This window comes from Rhinolophus sinicus, linkage group LG03, assembly GCF_036562045.2.
Source record: "Rhinolophus sinicus isolate RSC01 linkage group LG03, ASM3656204v1, whole genome shotgun sequence".
NCBI lineage: Eukaryota > Metazoa > Chordata > Mammalia > Chiroptera > Rhinolophidae > Rhinolophus > Rhinolophus sinicus.
Window position 1 is genome coordinate 8,225,960 of NC_133753.1, and position 15,285 is coordinate 8,241,244.

Here is a 15,285-nt window from a genome sequence, read left to right on the forward strand (position 1 = left end):
TGGACCCTCTCAACCCATAACCTTGGAGATTCTCAGAGACCCTCTGCTCAACACTTACAGTGTACAGGTGGGGAAACTGAGGCCCAGAAAGGCAAAGGCACTTGCTCAGCGTAAAACACGGACTCCAAACTTTCCCTGTCTCCTTTTGCAAGGTCGTCTGTCCTGCTCAGCCCAGTACTGTGCATTGTTTCCTTTGCTCCTTTGTCTCTTTCGTCAACATTAATGAAGGGCCGATTACTTGGCTCGAGAGCCCTGGGTGCCGAGGGAGGAAGGCACCGACCGCCCTGCTCCCAGGCAAGAGAGGAGACACGTCCTCAGGGCACAGAAAAGTGTGCTCGGTGATCACAGGTGCTCTGGGGGTCCTCGTTGGATGGAGCATGAGTTTGAAGAGGGGACAGAGGTCATGCATGGTCTTGGCTATGCCAGCGAGGAGGCTACATGCCAAGAACTGCACGTGTGCTGTGGGCTTGGTTGTGAAGGGCACAAGGAGAAGCCAGGCTGGAAACAGGGTCACACTGGGGGCTGGGGGCCAGTCGGCTGGCCGTGCTGCAACAGATCTTTTAAGTAGGGCAGTGGCCAGCTGGATCGGTCTTTTAGAAAGCCCCGCCTGGCTGCCGCCTGGAGGAGGGCTGGGAACAGGGCCAGAAGCTGATTTGACTTCATTGAAGACCAAGCTCCTTTCATCAGAGAAGGTGCTGGCTGTCCTCCCTTTGAGGGAGGGTCTGGCACTGCCTGGCTCACCTGGCCGTGATCATCTGTCTCCCTCAGGCCTCCACCTCCACCCAGGGTTCCCGCAAAGGGAAGTGTATGAGGCGCCCTGGTGAGTTTCAGGGAGGAACGCTTGGGAGGCCCGCCTTCCTGGGCCTTAAATCAACTGTAGATGGATGTTTCATGAGCTGCTCATTTGGTTTTAACTCCAGCTTTTAAAGGTGGATAATGAAACGGCTCCTTTCCACTGGCTGTTAGGAGGCGTAGAGCTTGATTCTTCCTCGGTGAGTGGACTGACAGAGAACTACAGATAAAATTTAGGGGCCCATGAACTTGGACAGGAAACTAACTACATCCTTACTGCTCCTCACCTTTAGCTGCTAGCAATTCCTTCCATTCTGCACGAGACAAAACCAAAACCAAGCCCTCGCTAGCAGTGCTGTGTCCCTTATTTTTATGTTGCACTGCAGACGTAGATATCTTGACATGCCAATTACGCCCATCGCTGTTTCAAACTTACGATATTATTAGACCCCTTCTTAGATCTTGTGCTTTAATGTGTTCCTAAAGAAGTGTGTGTGTGTGCGTGTGTGTGTGTGATGAATTCAGTTTTCAGTATTTTGATAACTGTTGTAATATGGTTGGTGTCCTCTGTAATTCTTTGCATTTTATTCTAGACAGTTCAAGTCTTTATTCTGAGAAGGGGTCCCATTCCACTCAGCTCAGACCCCTGCCCTCGGCTTGTAGCTCATCCACACTCATATTCAAGGTGTATTTCCCCCCCTGGGAGCCTTTTCAGGCAGGGGGGTGCCTGCGCACTGCCTGTGTGCTCCTCACATCAGGCCTGGCTAAGAGTGTGTGCCTACGTCCTGTGTGTTTTGTTGAATAGGAAGGAAATGTTTTGGCAGAACAGGACAAGAGGCCCTGGTCTCTTGAATTCTGCCTGCATCCTTCCAAGACCACGCGATTAGTTAGGTCCCTCAGCTGAGGCTGAGCTGTGGGTCTGAGGACCCCCAAGCCCTGCTTCCCCATGAACCCCATGTGCTCCATCTGATGTACCTCGAGGTCTCCAAGGCACCTACCTCACAGGCCCTGGATATTTCCAACTGCCAGGATTGTCCAAAACCGAGCTGCCTTTTGGTAATTAGAGCGCCCCCCCTTTGTGTCATCTGAAACTCTGGGAGCCTAGTTTCGCTTCTTGCTTTATAAAAATAAAAGCTGAGCTTTTGGAAGCCAATCAAGTCACACACTAGACAAGAGATTAAAGCCACAATGAACCAATTTAAACGCCTGCACATTCTAATGTGCTTTTCAAACGAAGCATTCAAAGACTGGGAGTGGCTGTGGGGAACATGTTAAATAATTAGAAAAAATCAAAATAGTTCTGAAAGGAAAACAACAGTTTGGAGACTGAGCTCTGAACGGCCCGTGGGCCCAGGGCTCAGAGCCCAGAGCCCAGAGTGAAGCCCACTCTGGGTCAGCTTCTCCCGCTCACTGCCGGTGTTCTTCCACGCGGGGCTGATGGCCTGTCTTGTGCAGTCTGATGGCAGAACTTGCCCAGTGCAGGCCTGGGGAGGATGCCCAGATTCCCAGTAGACCCTTGTGGAATAAGCAATGGGTGATTGAGAAGAGAGGGCCAACAAACAATTCAGCCAATGTTAAGAAAGTGTTTTTTGTTTTTTAAAATTTTTATTTTGGGGAACAGTGTGTTTCTCCAGGACCCATCAGCTCCAAGTCAAGTCATTTTCAATCTAGTTGTGGAGGGTGCAGCTCACTGGCCCATGTGGAAATCGAACTGGCGACCTTGGTGTTATGAGTACTGCACTCTAACCAACTGAGCCAACCAGTCGTCCCTTGTCTTTTTTTTAAAGTAATTATTTTCCTTTCTGGAAAATTCACAAAATACATAAGAAGAAAAATAAGGAAACAGAAAAACCTCCAGCCGTGGTTCCACCAGCCACGGACAATCATTCTTAACCAAGTGGCCTCCCAGGCCACCATGCCTGAGGTCACATGGGATGTGGCATTCATCATTCTGCCCACAGCCCCTCACTCCAACTCGCTTACATGGACACTGTAATGGCAAGACTTCCCAACCTTTTTCTACGAGCCCAGGTTTTTGTGGTTGTTTTGCTTTGCTTTTATTAGTTGTGGACTTATGACTACTAAATATACAACTGTCTCGTTTTTTGTCATTTTTATATCTGAAGAATTCTCCCTCACAAATTCATTGGAAGCATACTTTTTGTTGGCTGCATAATATTCTGAAGTGTAAGTGTGCCGTGCGTTACTTAAATAACTCCCTATTATTAGGTATTTGGGTTGTTTCTAGTTTTGTTTTGTTTTGCCATTTTAGCTAACTCTGTTGTCGGTTTGGGATGTATTGAACTTTATACCAATTCTGGGCTATTTCAATAAAATTTGCGAACGGCGTACTCTGTACAAGGCATTAAGGGAGATTGGAGGATAAGCTAGACACAATCCTTCACAGAAGATGCAGATATAAATAACTTTAATCCAAAGTAGGTTAGAGTTGCCATAAGCAGACAGCAAGAACTGGCATACAGAAGGGTTTTGCCTGAGCTTAATGGGACATTGAGGAAGTTACATGAGAAAAGCCGAGACTTTGCATCCACAGCTGGAAGGTAAGGGTGAAGGAGCAGTGGGCAGTGCAGCAGAGGGCTTGGCTCCGCTGGGAGCCTATGTCAGCAGGCAGGCATCGCCTGAGGCAGGCATACAAATGAGTCTCATCTCAAGTGCTGAGACAGCGGGTGATCTGTGGCTGCCAGGAGTGGGTGGTGCGTGACTCAGTGGAAGCAGTATCTGTCGTGGACCCTAGCTGGTGGAGCAGTAGTGACAAGACACCTGGCGCACGTGGCTGTCCCCAACGTGGGATGTTAATTTCAGGCGAGTTTCAGGGGCTGGTGCCAACAATTTTGTTTCTTAGGTTGAGGCTTTTGATTCATTCAGATCAAGACGCATTACCTGTCGCCGCCATCTCAGACTGTATGTGTTGTAGGGTCCTCTTTACTGGGGGCTTCAACCCAAAGAGACAGAAGGGAGGTGCCCCTGGGTCCCAAGGTGGGGTGAAAGGGGAGCAAGGAAGCTGAGAAGCCAAGGAGAATCTTCACCACCCTGGCCCTGGCCCGCTCGCCCTGCTCTGCCACAGGAGAGACCAGATCTGTCCCCTTCCTTGCCTGTTTCCAGTCCTCTGGCACTTGAACAGACGCTGTCGCCCCTCGCTGTGTCGCCCAAGTCAGAGCACCAGGAGGGGTGATGCTGGTGGGCTGTGGGCCTGTCCCCAGTGTCAGTGCTCTCGCCCTCGCCGCCCGTCAGCCTGCCCACGGCCTCTCCGCAGCCCCCTGCATTCTTGCCCATCTGCCTGATCTCACGTGCTCCTGCCTTCAGCCCCTGCAGGTGCCATGACTCAGCAGCCCCAGGAGGCCTTCGACAGGAGCATGGAGGACGCCCTGGCGTGGATGAAGGCCGTGCAGCAGCGCCTGCAGATCAACGACAACACCCAGGGGCCCCGCGCCGCCCTGGAGGCCAGGCTGCGGGAGACCGAGGTATGCAGAGACCACTGCCTGGACAGCCCTGTGGCCTTCGCCGTGCCTCTCTCTCAGGCCTCAGGCTTCCCAACTGTGAAATGGCCTATTTCTCAGGCTCTGATGTGTTCGAATCTCCTGGGGATTTTGGTTGAAGTGCAGATTCTGATCCAGGAGGTTGAGCTGGTCCCCAGATGTGGCATTTCTGACACACTCCAGGTGACACCATCGCTCCTGGCCCTTGGACCACCCTTTCATAGTAAGGTTCTAGAGCCTGCCCTCTGGCCCTTCTGTTCTGGCAGGGGCACTGTGTAGCCAGGTGAGTTCTCAGCCCAGCTGGCCCAGGCCTGGCTTCCCACCCCCCTTCCTTGCTTTCCCGGGGCTCAGGTCCCTGACAGGTCTGGGTCGGCCCAGGTTGGCCTTCAGGAGGATGGACAGGGGATTACGTCCGGTAAGGAGTGACCCCTTTGGCTTCTGTAGGGCAGGGTCCAGCTTTACCCCCGACCTGGCACAAAGCAGGGCTCAGTGCACATGAAGCTACACTGACCGGAAGTGCTGGTGCCCAGTGCCTGGTGCTGCATCATGGTGCCCCCGTCTGAGGGCATCTGCTCCAGGCCTGAGGCAAGGGGAAAGAGCACTAGACTAAAAGTCAGAAACCCGAGTTATATTCTCCATGTGATGCTAGTGCTGTGTGACTTCAACCAAGTCTCTGTCCCTCTCTGGGCCTCAGTTTCCCATCTGTAAGCAAAAGTTGACATACCGTGTTTCCCTGAAAATAAGACCCAGCTGGATAATCAGCTCTAATGTGTCTTTTGGACCAAAAATTAATATAAGACCTGTTATTATATTATTATATCATTATATCATATTATATTATATTATACCTGGTATTATATTATATTATATTATAGACTATAATATAATATATTACTATTATTATATTATAGTAAAATAAAACCGGGTCTTATATTAATTTTCACTCCACAAGATGGACTAGAGCTGATTGTCCGGCTAGGTCTTATTTTCGGGGAAACACAGTACACATCTCTTAGGTCACGTCCATTGGGCTATTCCACAATTCTAATTTGTCACCTAACTATGGTTGCTTTAAAGGGAGGCTTACCTTCTCCTGCACAAGCTGATCCCCGGCAAGGATAGAAGGTGACCCTACACCCTGTTCCGTGTTTTTTTTGTGTGCTGTCTTACTGATTTTGTGCATTTTATTGAAAATATGCAATGTTCTTTTTGGAAGTGGACATTCAAAATTAAGAATTTGCATCACCCTTTCATGGTCCATGGTTTAAGCTTCATCAAAACATTATGAGGTGGAAGCCATTGTGTGCATTTAACAATTGGGGAAACTGAGTCTTGGAGGGGTCATGCGGCTTGTCTAAGTTGAAAGGTCTCAGGGTGGCCATTCCCTCCTAGAACTGAGGTCTTTGACTCCTCATCTTATGAGCTTTCTGCTTTTCTACAAGGTCGTGTGCTTCCCAGGAGACACTCTGCCTGGGCAGGGTCAGGGAGTGGTGGGTGTCTGCTTTCTCAGACATTCAGTTTAATTGAACAGCTCACTGGACTGGAGAGAGACCAGGCTTTGGAGTCCGGATGTCCTAGGTTCAAATCCCAGCTCTGGTTGTGTGACTCCCTGCAAGTCACCTGACTCTGCTGGGCCTCAGTTTACTCCCCTCCTAGAATGGGGTGATGCTGATTATTACAGAATGTTGACATGAGGAGGGCCAGGGACACTGGGCACTCAGTAATGGTTCGCATTGTTGCTGAATGAATGTTAGTATAGGAGAAAGCCCTGTGCAACCTGTAAAGCTGGATGTAAGTGACCTGAGTTGGCAGTGACAGTGACACCCTTTCTAGTCCCCTCCCTTCATCCCTTCCCCAATCCACCGCCAGTGTTTTGGGTGTTTCCTACCTCCCCACTTGCCCTTAGAATCATCCTTCTCAGTCTTTCATTGGCTCGACCCTGATGGACCTGAAACCCTCCACTCTGAGTCAGGTTCCCACCAGCCTCCCCTGTGCCAGGCCTTGAACCAGGGCCTCAGGACCCCCAGGTGGTCGGGCCCTGGTGCCTGCTCTCAGGTTGCTCCCGCCCAGCCCCCTGCCACACAATCACATACAGCCCTGCTCCTCCACGGTAGGTGCAGAGAGGCCTACATCGCCCAGCACGGAAGGTCACCGCATCCCTGCTCGGCCTTTTATAACAACTGTGAACAACACCTGGTGTGCTGGTTAGAGCCCTGCCCAAGTGGCCATCACAGCGGGAAAGAGGAGGTGACCGCTCTTGAGTGATCTGGTCAGAGGCTTCCCTATTGGATAATGAAGTGAGTGGGGAACCCAGGACGTAGAGGAGCCCAAGGAGGTCACATCCCCCAGTCTAGTCCTAGGGGGTCAAGAGAGGCCTCTGGGGACAAGTGACTTTGCTGCTGAGGCTTAAATGAAGAGGAGTTAGCCAGGTAGGGGGACGCAGGGGTGAGGGTGGGAGGAGGCGGCTCCGGGCAGAGGGACGGTGTAAGAAAGACAGCAGAGGTGGGAACTGCTTGGGGCACATGCTGGGCGCCCCAACAGGGTTGGTGTTAGGGCAGCACCAGCTGTCAGGCAGAAGCAGGGGACAAGACCAGAGAGGCGGGCAGGGGTCGGAGGGCGACAGGCTGGGACACCGAGCCGTGGAGCTTGGACCCCTTCTCTGTAACAGCAGATGTGGGACTGGACATTTGGAAGGTGCGGATGGACTGGACAGGACAGGCCTAGAGGGGAGAGAGCAGTTGGCAGCCCAAAGTCCCTTCCCGCCTCGTCACACTTGGTCTTTGTCATTGTTTTGTCACCAGTGGGCATTTGTCGAGTGATAACTCCGCCCAGGTCACCGGAAGAGGGAAACTGACATGCATTCAACACTCATCATGTGCTCAAGGCTGCAGGATGCTTTCATGTTTCATTTCACAAAAGCTGTGTGAACGTGGTTTTATAGTCCCCACTTTTCAATACTGAAATGGATTCCTAAACATAGCTGGCCAAAATTCAAAGAATCAGGACAATTTGAATTGAATTCTGAGCTGAGTTCAGAGCCTCCCTGGCCATCCTCGTGTGGGGTCCTGGGCCATGGAGGCGGGTGAGACACAGCCTGCTCTCGGGTTCATGGCGTAATAGGGGACAGGTATGCCCACAGCCCAGGTGGCCACGCAAGCATGTGTGAGGAACAACCCTAATATGGGTCTCATGGTCTTATTTTCCTCTAAAACCTTCCATGGCCTCACCAAAGAAATACCAAACTTCATTTGGCATCAAAAGTCCTCCACTATCCATCCACACAGCCGTTTTCCAGGCTCACCCCCACCGCCCAGGCACACACTTCCTCCTGTTGGCAGAAAACCTCGGTTTCCTGTCACTAAGCCCTTCCCATGCTGTTGCCTCTCCTTGGAATGCCCTTTCGTTTGGGTCTGAGTGTTCCTGAGAAATGAAGCGCTCCCTTGCCCAGGAGTCTCTCCTGACCCCCACCACCCACCCCAGCCCCAGCTCATGTTGTTCTCTGTCTGGGAAAACCACTGTCCCGCATGTGTACTCTCTGTCTTAGGGCACTAATCCCTTTGGACCTTGCACCCTTTGCTGGCGGGTCCTTACTCCTGTTGGTGGGTCTGGCTTAAGCAAGGCAAGGGGGGTCCTTAAGAAGAGCTGTTGGCGAGGCCAGGGTAAGCGGGCCCTGGAAACCCAGGGAGCGCTGCCATCAGGTGAGCCCCCAGGAACTGGACCTGGAACCTCAGAGAGGGGAGCCGTGTCCTGGCTGCCCCACCACTGTGCTCTCCCACGGGGCTCAGGCCGCTCATTTTCTACGTGCTTTGACATTTCAAAACCAACTTTGCAATGAGAAAACATTTCACTTCTCCCATCTGGTAAAAGGGAGCAGCTAAAGCCTCTCCACCTTCCCAGTCGGGGGACCTCCCCCTAGGGTCTGGGGTCTCCCTTGTGGTCCTTCCACCAGCTCAGAGACGTGTCCCGAGTGCCTGTTTGCTAGAGTGACCAGAATGTGAGTTCTGAGCCAGCATTGATGCTTCATAGCTCTGTGGCCGGGAGCGGGTCCCACGGTAAAATGGGGGAAGAAGCCCCTCGCCCCTTGTATGTCGAGGCTCAAGGACCCTCGGAGGTGGAAGTCACCTGTGAAGGGACACTGGAGAGAGTGTGCTCCTGGGAAGCAGCACTCACAGAGGATGAGAGCTTGGGTCTGGGGCCATAGGCCTGGGTTCGAATCCCTGTTATGGTTGTAACAACTTGGGAGTTTCCCAATCTCCCATAGCTTCAGCTTGCTCTGGGGGGAGGTGAAGGTTGCCACCTTGCAGGAGGGAGGGAGGGAAGGAGGGAGAATTGAGGCAAAGAATTTATTGGTGTGCTTGGCACAGCGCAGGGCACACATGCTGGCAGAGCCAGCCCAGGGGAGGAGGTTGTTTCTTGTGGTTTGGATATACAGGGATACAGGCATGCCAGCTGTGCCTGCCCATGCCCGAGCCTCTGGCGCTGGTCTCCTGGGTCCTAGTGTCCTGTCTCTGCAGCCTCCTGTTCCCAGCCTCCTGTACTTAGAGCCTGGCCTCAGCTAGGCTGCCTCCAAACTAGCTTCCAGGCCCCTCTGGTCAGGGGCATGCTAGCGTTTTCTGGGGCCTGGTTTCCAAAAGCTGGGTGTACTGTTCCTAAACACACTGTGATTCTCCTTTGCTCGAGCCCCCCTTTCAAATGTCTTCACATCACTAAGGCTTGGAGTCAGTGCCCCCTACTCGTGAAGCCTTCTTAGATTTCCCCACATCCCTCCTGGAGCTCCAATAATTCTTTGTGGTCTCATGGGTCTTTTACAGTCATCTGTACTCTTGTCTGCAGACCCCACCATAGCCTGCAAGCACTGGGCCATGTTTGTTCTTCCTGGACTCCAGGGCCCAGAACAGTACCTAGCATAGTACCCAGCACTGTGCCCAGAATTATACCCAGCATAGTACCCAACATAGTACCTAGCACAATGCCCAGAACTGTACTCAGCATAGTACCTAGCATAGTACCCAGCACAGTACTCAGCATAGTACCTAGCATAGTACTCAGCACAGTGCCCCCCTGGTCTCCACTAGTTAGTGAGGGAACGCCCTGACTAACCCCATTCCTCCGGCTTTCCTGGCCTTCTGCTTCTTCTTCCCCCTGAGTTTCCTGCTTCCTCCCCCTGAGGTTCTCCCTCCATCCAGCCCCACCTGATGGTTGGCCTTCCTGGCTCCTTCACGTCAGAATCCTGTTGTAGCTGCAGTTCAAGTACCCTCCCAGCTGGCTAGTGTCCCTTGGCAAGCACTCCTGGCATGCGTCCTGGCAGGTGACAGGCTATAAAAGAGCCTCACACCAGCCAAAGGGCGCAGCCCTCAGAGCAGCGAGGAAGGGTGGAATCTGCTTCTCAAACGTTGACTGCCAGCCCCGCCGCAGCCTCTAGCACCCTGGGCCCAGGTCCACAGCAGACCTCTCACTGGCTGGCATTGCTGCACATGCTCCTGCTTCTGGCCAGGGGTTCTGCCTGCCTGCGGGCCTGGCCAGCTCTTCTCTCATTGGCAACACTCACTCTCCTGCCAAGGCCAGTGGTCTCAGGTCTCTCATGTCTCTTAGTCCATCCAGTCTGTGCCTCCCTGACCAGGAATCAGGAGACCAAGTCCAGAAGCCTGGAGGAGGTCACACAACTGGGACACCAGGCTTTGAGATCGAACTTTGTGGAAGCTGTTGGCTCCCTTGGCTTCTAGAGCTGGACTCTGCCCAAGCTCAAAGTGGGCAGCAGGAAAGGTGCTCTCTGCTCCTGAGTGGTGTGAAATGTTCTGGGCAGGGGGTGGGTCACCTGTCTCGGTCCAGAGCATTCCATTGCCCTCAGCTCTGTAGTCTGTAGTCACGAAAGTCACTATGGTACTTTCGTTGTTCACATTGCTGCTGGATACTGGCTGCTGAGGGGGACTTGGGGTCCATGCTGCAGCTGTGACCCTTGGGGGCCCTGCCACATCCCGCTGCTGGGTCTGGCTCCGAAATCCAAACAAAACCTCTTCTCCTGTCTAGGGGAATCTCCCCGCTCTTCACTCTGCCTGTTCCCCCCACCCCCTCACGTACACAGAGAGTCTGTGGGAGGAGCTTGTTCAGTTTCACTCTTTAATAAGCCGAGTAAGAGGGGAAGTCCCTTTGTACCATTGTAATCTGTGGTTGTCACCATTAACCATCCCCACATGAAGTGACAAAAAGGCTTGGGGCCGTTGCCCATTTGCATTTGTTGGGGGAGAGTCTACATAATTGCAAGACAGTTTATAAGTGACAATAACTTATGTTGATGTTTTAATTAATAGTATTTATAAAAATTAATATCATGACCCTATGAGGTAGAGAAAGCAAAGATTGTTATCACCATCTCAGGGTAAGATAGGAAGGCCCAGAGTGGTGAAATGACCTGCTCAGAGTCACACAGCTATCAGTGGGACCGTTTTTTGACATGGCAGGGCCCCTCCCCCACCCACAGGGAAGGGTCAGAAACAGCCAGCCCACTGGGACTTCAGTCTATGAAACTGATTGCCAGCCCCTCAACCTCCCGGTACCCTGCCCTTCCCCACGCACAAGCTGAGGAGGGAGCTTGAGCTTTAGGCAAACACTGTGCTGTCAGTAAATACAGATCAGATGCTAAGTAAACAATGGTAACTGTGAACCGTTAGTGCTTGGGTGTAGTGTGGGCCAGGTGACAGTCTGATGACCCTCTCTGTATTTCACAATGCTCACTATAACCCTGGGGGCATAACTGTTATCTTCCCTATTTCCTAGGCCTGGAGAATTTAAATACCACGACAGGTAGCAGGGAGGAGCCCTGGGCTTGAAATCCAGTCATGTTTTTACTACAGAGACTGACTTCAGTTGCCAAAGAACTGGAATAATCACAGTTAATATTGACAATAGCCAATGTTAATCAGAGACCTGCTATTTGTTAGACGTTGTGTACTAGTCTTGTCCTCCAAGAAGCCAATTATAAAATGAGATTAAATGTGCAAGACGTCTATTAGGGAAATACCTATGAGAGAAAATGGGGCCGGAGCCCGGGGAGACTGGGAGGGAGGAGGTCCCCCCGATGTAGGTCTGCCCCTGAGTCCAGGTGAGTGGGGAGGGTCTTGGAGAGCCCTGTGGTTCTAAGGGAGTTTGTCAAGGCTGTGGGGCAACCTGGACCAGTCCCCCTCATTGGAGCCAGATGTCCCCCAGGAACCGGCCTGCCTTAGTGTTCCTGCTCCATCACTGGTGGGAGTAGATGAGGGGGCGAGGCCTTGGTGCAAACTGCAAACTCAGAGGGAATTCTGGGGCCTCAGCTGGGCCCTGGTTCAAACTCGCTCCCTGCATAGACCTGAGAAGCAGGCCCCACACCGTGACATGCACTCTATGTGTGCTTTCTCATTTAATTCTGAAAAAATAATCTGCGAGCTAAGTACTGTTAACACCCCCATTTCACAGATGATAAAACCAAGTCCAGGGATATATTGAAACTTGAGTTCACCCAGCCAGAAACAGGCTAAGTGGAGAAGGGAGGGAGCTCGTATCATCAGACAGCTCCCATCCTTCTGTGCTAATCCATAGCTCCTTGCTCCCGGCCTCAGAGCCATTAGCAGGCTGCCAAGGTCACAGGAAAAGGGTGCAGGGGGCGCTATTTGAACCCTAGCATCTCTGGGCTTAAAGTCCTGGCTCTTTCCATCATGCCACTGTCTGTGGCTCTGCCTGTTTGCATTCTGTCTAACCCCTGGAAACTGGCTTTTGTGTCCACACAGAAAATATGCCAGCTGGAGCCAGAGGGACGTGTGAAGGTGGACCTGGTGCTCCGGGCGGCTGAAGTGCTCCTGGCCTGCTGCCATGAGGACCAGAAGCCCGAGATCCTGGCCCGGCTGAGGGACATCAAGGCCCTATGGGAGGAGACAGTCACCTACATGACTCACTGTCACAGGTAGGGCCGCTGGGGACCTTGCCAGGGCTTTGTCTGTAGTTGGCTGCTGACCCTGCTTGCCCACCACCACACTGGCCTGGAGCCTCTTCTCCAGTGCTGGGATTCCTGGGAACAGGATGTCTTCTTGGGATTTTGGCCAGCCCTGCCTGCCTCTTTTTAATCCTAATCAGGTTTAATGATGGTAGTTGACTGTGGGAGCCCATCTTGTTTTGCCAACAATTAATTCTTGGTAGACTTGCCAAGGATGCATCCTCCAGCAGAATGGGAGAAAGGCCCTGGAATATGGAGGCCTGTTACCTTTAGGCCAGATTCTCTGCCTGTATCAGGGAGCTAGGGAGGATTGGGAGGGGTGTTGGAAAGACCTGGGATTGCCTCTGGCTCTATTGGCTACTTGCCATGTGGCCTTGGGAAAGTTACTTGACCTCTCTGGGCCTCAGTCTGCTCATCTAGACAATGGGTAGACTCAAATGTTCCTTGAAGGTTGTGAGGAGGACAGAAGGAAGGGATAGCAAATGTCAGGAGCAAAGCACAGTACTTGGCACACAGTAGGCCCTCCGTAAACAGGAGCTGCCAGCATCCTCTCCATCTTGATAAAACCAGCATGTTGAGTGGAGTGAGGGGACTTTGCACAGTGCTTTCTGCTTTTCAAACCCTTCTACTTGGAAGTCGAAAGAGGCTTGATGTTCACTGGACACAAGCCCATCATCATGTTACAGATGGGGAAACTGAGGCGATGAGGAGGCAGGGTTATGCAGTGAGTGAGTTTATGGCACCCCTGAAATGCACACACTGGCCCTCAGCCTTCTGTCCCCACTGAGGGGTGACAAGCACACAGATACTCTTCTATTCTGCAAATTGTTAGACACACTCTGCGTGGCATCTTCTTGTGACTGTCAGTGGGCACGCAGGTGGTAAGCGCCTGAGGGGTCTGTGTGGTGAGTCCTGACACCAGAGAGAAATGACTGGGCTTCTGTGCACGGACAGTGGAAGTTGAGGGCTCATATTTGGGGTGCTGGTGGCTAAGGCTCGATAAGCTGCATTTGCAAGGCTGATGATGTCAGATCAGGTCTAGAATCTGAGCCCCTGATCCTTAGCCTCCCCCATGGGGCTTATTTACCAGATGGAGGCTCTTGTCCAGTAGGACCGAGATAGGGCCCCGAATCTGGCGTGTCAACAAGCTGCCCAGATGACGCGGAGGCCCAGCGAGGGTGTCATTGCAGCCCCCTCCCACAACCCCCTGGCTCTGGGGAGTGGGCAGTGGCCCAGCCTCCCTGCCCAGGAGGTTCACTGCCTGATGGTCTCCGCCCACAGCCGCATCGAGTGGGTGTGGCTGCACTGGAGTGAATACCTCCTGGCCCGAGACGAGTTCTACCGCTGGTTCCAGAAGATGACGGTGGTGCTGGAGTGCCCCGTGGAGCTGCAGCTGGGCCTGAAGGAGAAGCAGTGGCAGCTGAGCCATGCCCAGGTGCTGCTGCACAATGCGGACAGCCAGGCCGTGCTCCTGGACCGACTGCTGGAGGAGGCAGCCTCCCTGTTCAACAGGATTGGGGACCCCAGCGTGGACGAAGAGGCCCAGAAGAAGATGAGGGCCGACTACGATGCTGTGAAGGCCAAAGCCCAGGTGGGTGAGGCGGGATGGGCTGTGTCTCCCTCTGTGCCTCCATCGATCCCCCCTATCTGCTCATCGGCCACCCGTGTGCTAATGAACCATCTATCCATCCATCTACTCTCCACCCACACACCACCATCCATCCATCTATCCACCCTCCTCTCCACTCACCATCTACCTCCCCACCAGCCTAACAACTGCCCGTTCATGCAGACAGTCACTTAATCACCCACCCGTTGATCTATCTACTCATCTGCCTACTATCAACCCACCCACCTCTTCACCCATCCATTCACTCATTTATCTCTTTACTATCAACTACCCACCCACTGTCTACCCCTGCACCCACCTACCTGTCACCCACCTGTCCATCCACCCATGCACCCATCACCTAACTACCTACCCACCAATCTTCCATCTACCCCTCCACACACCCCTCCACCGTTCACCCACCTGTCCAGCCGTATCTCCCTCCGTTCAGCCAGTGTCTCTCAGTGCTTGGTACACATGCGGCGTTTAGTACGTGTGTGTTGACCGACTAACTGATGGACTCGGGTTCACTTGCAGCTGGCTCCCTTCCACCCTGCTCTCTCCTTCTCCCCCTCCTCCGGCCCTGTAGCTTCTCCTCCTCTGCTCTCGCGTGCCCTTCACCCATCCCCGTGCTCATCCTTTGTCCCCATTCCCTCACCTCATTCTTGCCTTGATTTTTAAACAGTCCCTTGAATTAGTAAGTTCAATTATTTTTTAAAGAAATTATTTTTGGTTCTTTTTTACGTCGGCCATTCTTTTTTTTATTGTATCTTTTTTCCCCTTACATTTTGCACACCTTCCAGGCATGGATTATATCTGTAATAGTTCTAAGCATACATGTAATGTTTTACAATCTTCATCAGATTGTTCAAGTAACTGAAGTTCCAGAGCCTACGGCTGACACTGGTTGGGCCTCCTGACCTAGTGGATCATTTCCTTGGGGGCTTCGTAATTCTGAGCTGTGAGCTCCCCTGAAGCAGGGCTTTGTCTGCAGAGCCCCGTGGCTGGGCCTGGCCCTCACAGTAGCTTGTGTTTGCTTCAGCCAGGCTCCTCTGGGAATTCACCCTCACGATTCCTATTTTTATGTCACTGTATTGGCTTGGGGGTTCCTGAATCAAGTGGGTACTCTAAACTTGAACCCCAAGCCAAATTATACAAGAGGCCCCTGGCTCCACACTCTGAAAGGCGACTTTTTTTCATTTGGTTTTAGCCAGAGCCCAGGCTGAAACACAAACTTCCTCTTGTATTGTGCTGATGGGGAGATTTTTTTTTTAGTTCATCCTTTGACTGAGGGGACAGCCCCTTGAGGGTCCTGCCTTTTTGCAGTTGTCCTTGACCCCTCTGGGCCCATAGTCTTACCTCCTCCTCCATCTGAGAAGAAAACGTCATGCACACCTGTGAGTTTAGCAGTCTGGTTTCTGTAA

At 52.4% G+C, this 15,285-nt stretch overlaps 1 protein-coding gene across 3 annotated transcripts in view; it reads left to right on the plus strand.

The window, feature by feature from the left end:
• The window catches only part of SYNE3 (spectrin repeat containing nuclear envelope family member 3), an 88,441-nt gene that overhangs the window by 32,461 nt on the left and 40,695 nt on the right, over positions 1-15,285 (plus strand). For 2 of the 3 annotated variants that reach the window (XM_019746262.2, XM_074326976.1), the window contains exons 2-4: positions 4,117-4,274; positions 12,050-12,222; positions 13,534-13,843. In XM_019746262.2, coding sequence (XP_019601821.2) covers positions 4,131-4,274; positions 12,050-12,222; positions 13,534-13,843 — 627 coding nt within the window. In that variant the 5' untranslated portion in view covers positions 4,117-4,130. Of the gene's footprint in view, positions 1-875; positions 993-4,116; positions 4,275-12,049; positions 12,223-13,533; positions 13,844-15,285 lie in introns of those variants that run through there. The other variant, XM_074326975.1, reaches the window with a different exon arrangement.